This window comes from Poecilia latipinna, unplaced genomic scaffold, assembly GCF_001443285.1.
Source record: "Poecilia latipinna isolate Pla-1442-1.1 unplaced genomic scaffold, P_latipinna-1.0 Scaffold2566, whole genome shotgun sequence".
Taxonomy (NCBI): domain Eukaryota; kingdom Metazoa; phylum Chordata; class Actinopteri; order Cyprinodontiformes; family Poeciliidae; genus Poecilia; species Poecilia latipinna.
Window position 1 is genome coordinate 33846 of NW_015115182.1, and position 2636 is coordinate 36481.

Below are 2636 nucleotides of genomic sequence, written 5' to 3' on the forward strand. Positions count from 1 at the left end.
GTGGAAAACATGATTGTTGTTCCATATTTAGGTGAAACATTGAAGCAGGAAACCACAGAGGCTGTTAGAGGCTGTGAGGCTCAGCAGAGGAAAAACCATCTATGAAGACGAGTCTGTGGACTTTTACAGATTAACTTTATAATGTAAATGTACAACTTAATGTCCTGTATTTATCTCTGGTGAAACCATGAAACCAAATTTAACAGCATTAATAGATCTATGCTCTGTGTTTCTATGTCTGGGCTCCTGACCAGCTGCTGAGTTTCCTTCACGTTGGTCCAGATTCGTCTTCATCTCGTTTCTCTGAGGAAGATGATCTGTTAGTCACTGACATGAGATACAATCAGTTTATATCATCCATGAAGATGGAAACTACAAACATAAAGATGGTGATGAAAACTTCAGAGTTAAAAATGAAAACCCTCAGCAGTGATAAGAACCTCTGACCTGTTTGGTTCTGGTTCTGGTTCTGGTTTCTCCATCAGACATCAGATGATGCCAATTTTATCAGCTTTAGTGATGTTAGTATGGTTTTATCTTTATAACTTCAAAATGTTTGTGTTGTTGCGTCTCGAACATTATTTACACTTTAAACATGAATAGGATTTATTGTATAGAATGTGACTGAAAATGATTCAGTAGAAAATCTATTTATCTATATCTACAAACAGCTGGTCTGTCAGGAACTCCTGGGCCAAGTTTATGACCTCATGCTCCCCTGACTAGAGACACATTCACTCTGAGCAACTTGAACCAAACCAACATGACAGGAATAAACTGGACTTGATCTTAAATCTTTTATCCACTGAGTCTCAATCCTGAAAACGAGGTAAAACTTTAACTACACAGCCTGTAGAAACTGAAACATGGAATCGTCAAATCTTCCAGTTTTGAAATGATCTGCTTTAAAACCAAATCTATAATAAAATATCCTGATAAAGTAAGACAATGTCAATGACACAAATTGACCTTTATTTAATGGTTTATTCTCATGATGCTGTTTTATTCTGTCATCTTCAACTTCCTGTCCTTCACCTGGAATAGAAAATAAAATTAAATCACTTTAAAACTTTGTTCACAACAAAGAATCCTGACTGGAATAAGAGCTTCTAAAGAGAAACTATCAGCTGTTTGGAAACGTGATTTAAATTTGTGTCAAGAAGCGGTGTTGGTTGGTGGTGAGGAGAGACGCAGAGACCCAGGTTATGGTGAAGATGATGAATTTAATGATGAAGCTCAACAGTCCAAAACAGGCGGCATGGCGGAGAGTTTAGCACATAGCTAAATGCCGGTAGCAACTGATACAGACTAAACAAAATGAGCAGATCCCGACACAGGACTTAACAGTACGACTGAGCCAGACGAACTAACAGACAGCATTAACTGAGACGTACGTTAGACAAGGACCCGACGAGGAACACAGACAACAGGTGGGACTAAATACACACAGGGTTAATCAAGGGAATGAGACACAGCTGGGAACAATCAATGGGGAAGACGCAGAGACACAGGAAGGAAACTGAACACAAAAAAACTCTAAAAATAAACACACAGAAAAACGATCATGACAATTTGAAAAAGAGATGGAAAAACTACTGGATATAGTGATTGTTGTGTTTTAAAATTATTATGGAAAATAAACTTTACTTGTATGTTGAGTCTCTTTCCTATGAATTCCTCGCCTCACCAGTAGAACCAGTAGCAGAAGTAAAACCAGTGCAATGATGCAGGCAAGAGAATAGAGAACGTAATGAAGAGGAGGAGGCTGAGTGGTTCCAGGTGAAGAGGTTGGTTTCTCTGAAATATAAATATTTATTAAATATGTATTAAACATGCATCAGGACTCAGGCAGCTGGATGATTGAACCTCCTGACCTTCCACAGAGATCCTGCTGGATGGAGACTCTCCCTGACCGCTGATGCTGCACTTATAGAGGCCTTCATCAGAGCTGGAGACATGGAGGAGGGTCATGTGACCTGATGGTCCATCACCAATGAAGGAGCCATCTTTATAGAAAGCAGCTGGGAGGTTGTGGGCTGGACTCTCTGCTCTGCAGCTCAGAGTGACGTCATCTCCCTCCATCACAGGGAGGACAGGACTCTGCAGGATCACTGATCCACCTCAACACAGAGACAAACTACAGCATTTCATCCATTTCCACACAGCAACACTAACTCCACAGTCTGATCTTACCAGAGACAGAGAGCTGGATGCTGCTGCTGCTGCTGGAGGATCCAGACATGGACTCACACCAGTACAGGCCAGTATCATCTGGCATGATGTAGGTCATGTTACAGGAGGAACCATCAGCTTCTCCCCATCCATCTTTACACTCAGACAGTTTCCTGGTTGTGTTTCACCTCACAGTTCCTCCATCAGAGCTGTTTTCATCCTCACAGATCAGAGTCACAGATTCTCTTTCAAAGAACTGAGATCTGCTGGGACTCACAGTCAGAGCAGCTGGAGAGACTGAAATGTGAAATATACTCATGAGTTTAAAAAACTAATAAATAAATAAATAAATAAAAGCGTGGAGACAGCTACAGCATTAAGTTATTCTAATGCTTAATATATATATCTTTACCAATATTTGAAAAGTTTTAATAGTGATCAAAGTTTACCAACCTTTATCCATT

General features: G+C 40.1%; 2 protein-coding genes across 4 annotated transcripts in view; both read left to right on the forward strand.

The window, feature by feature from the left end:
• Positions 1-2351, forward strand: part of LOC106938328 (hepatitis A virus cellular receptor 2 homolog) — an 11507-nt gene extending 9156 nt beyond the window's left edge. Inside the window, exons 5-6 of one of the 3 annotated variants that reach the window (XM_015020311.1) lie at positions 1694-1787; positions 1884-2351. In XM_015020311.1, the coding sequence (XP_014875797.1) occupies positions 1694-1742 (49 nt within the window). In that variant the 3' untranslated portion in view covers positions 1743-1787; positions 1884-2351. Of the gene's footprint in view, positions 1-1690; positions 1788-1883 lie in introns of those variants that run through there. The other 2 variants (XM_015020310.1, XR_001422599.1) reach the window with 2 other exon arrangements.
• LOC106938330 (Fc receptor-like A) overlaps positions 1-2636 on the forward strand; it is a gene marked incomplete at its 5' end in the record, with an annotated part of 75125 nt that overhangs the window by 33122 nt on the left and 39367 nt on the right. The window lies entirely within an intron of this gene.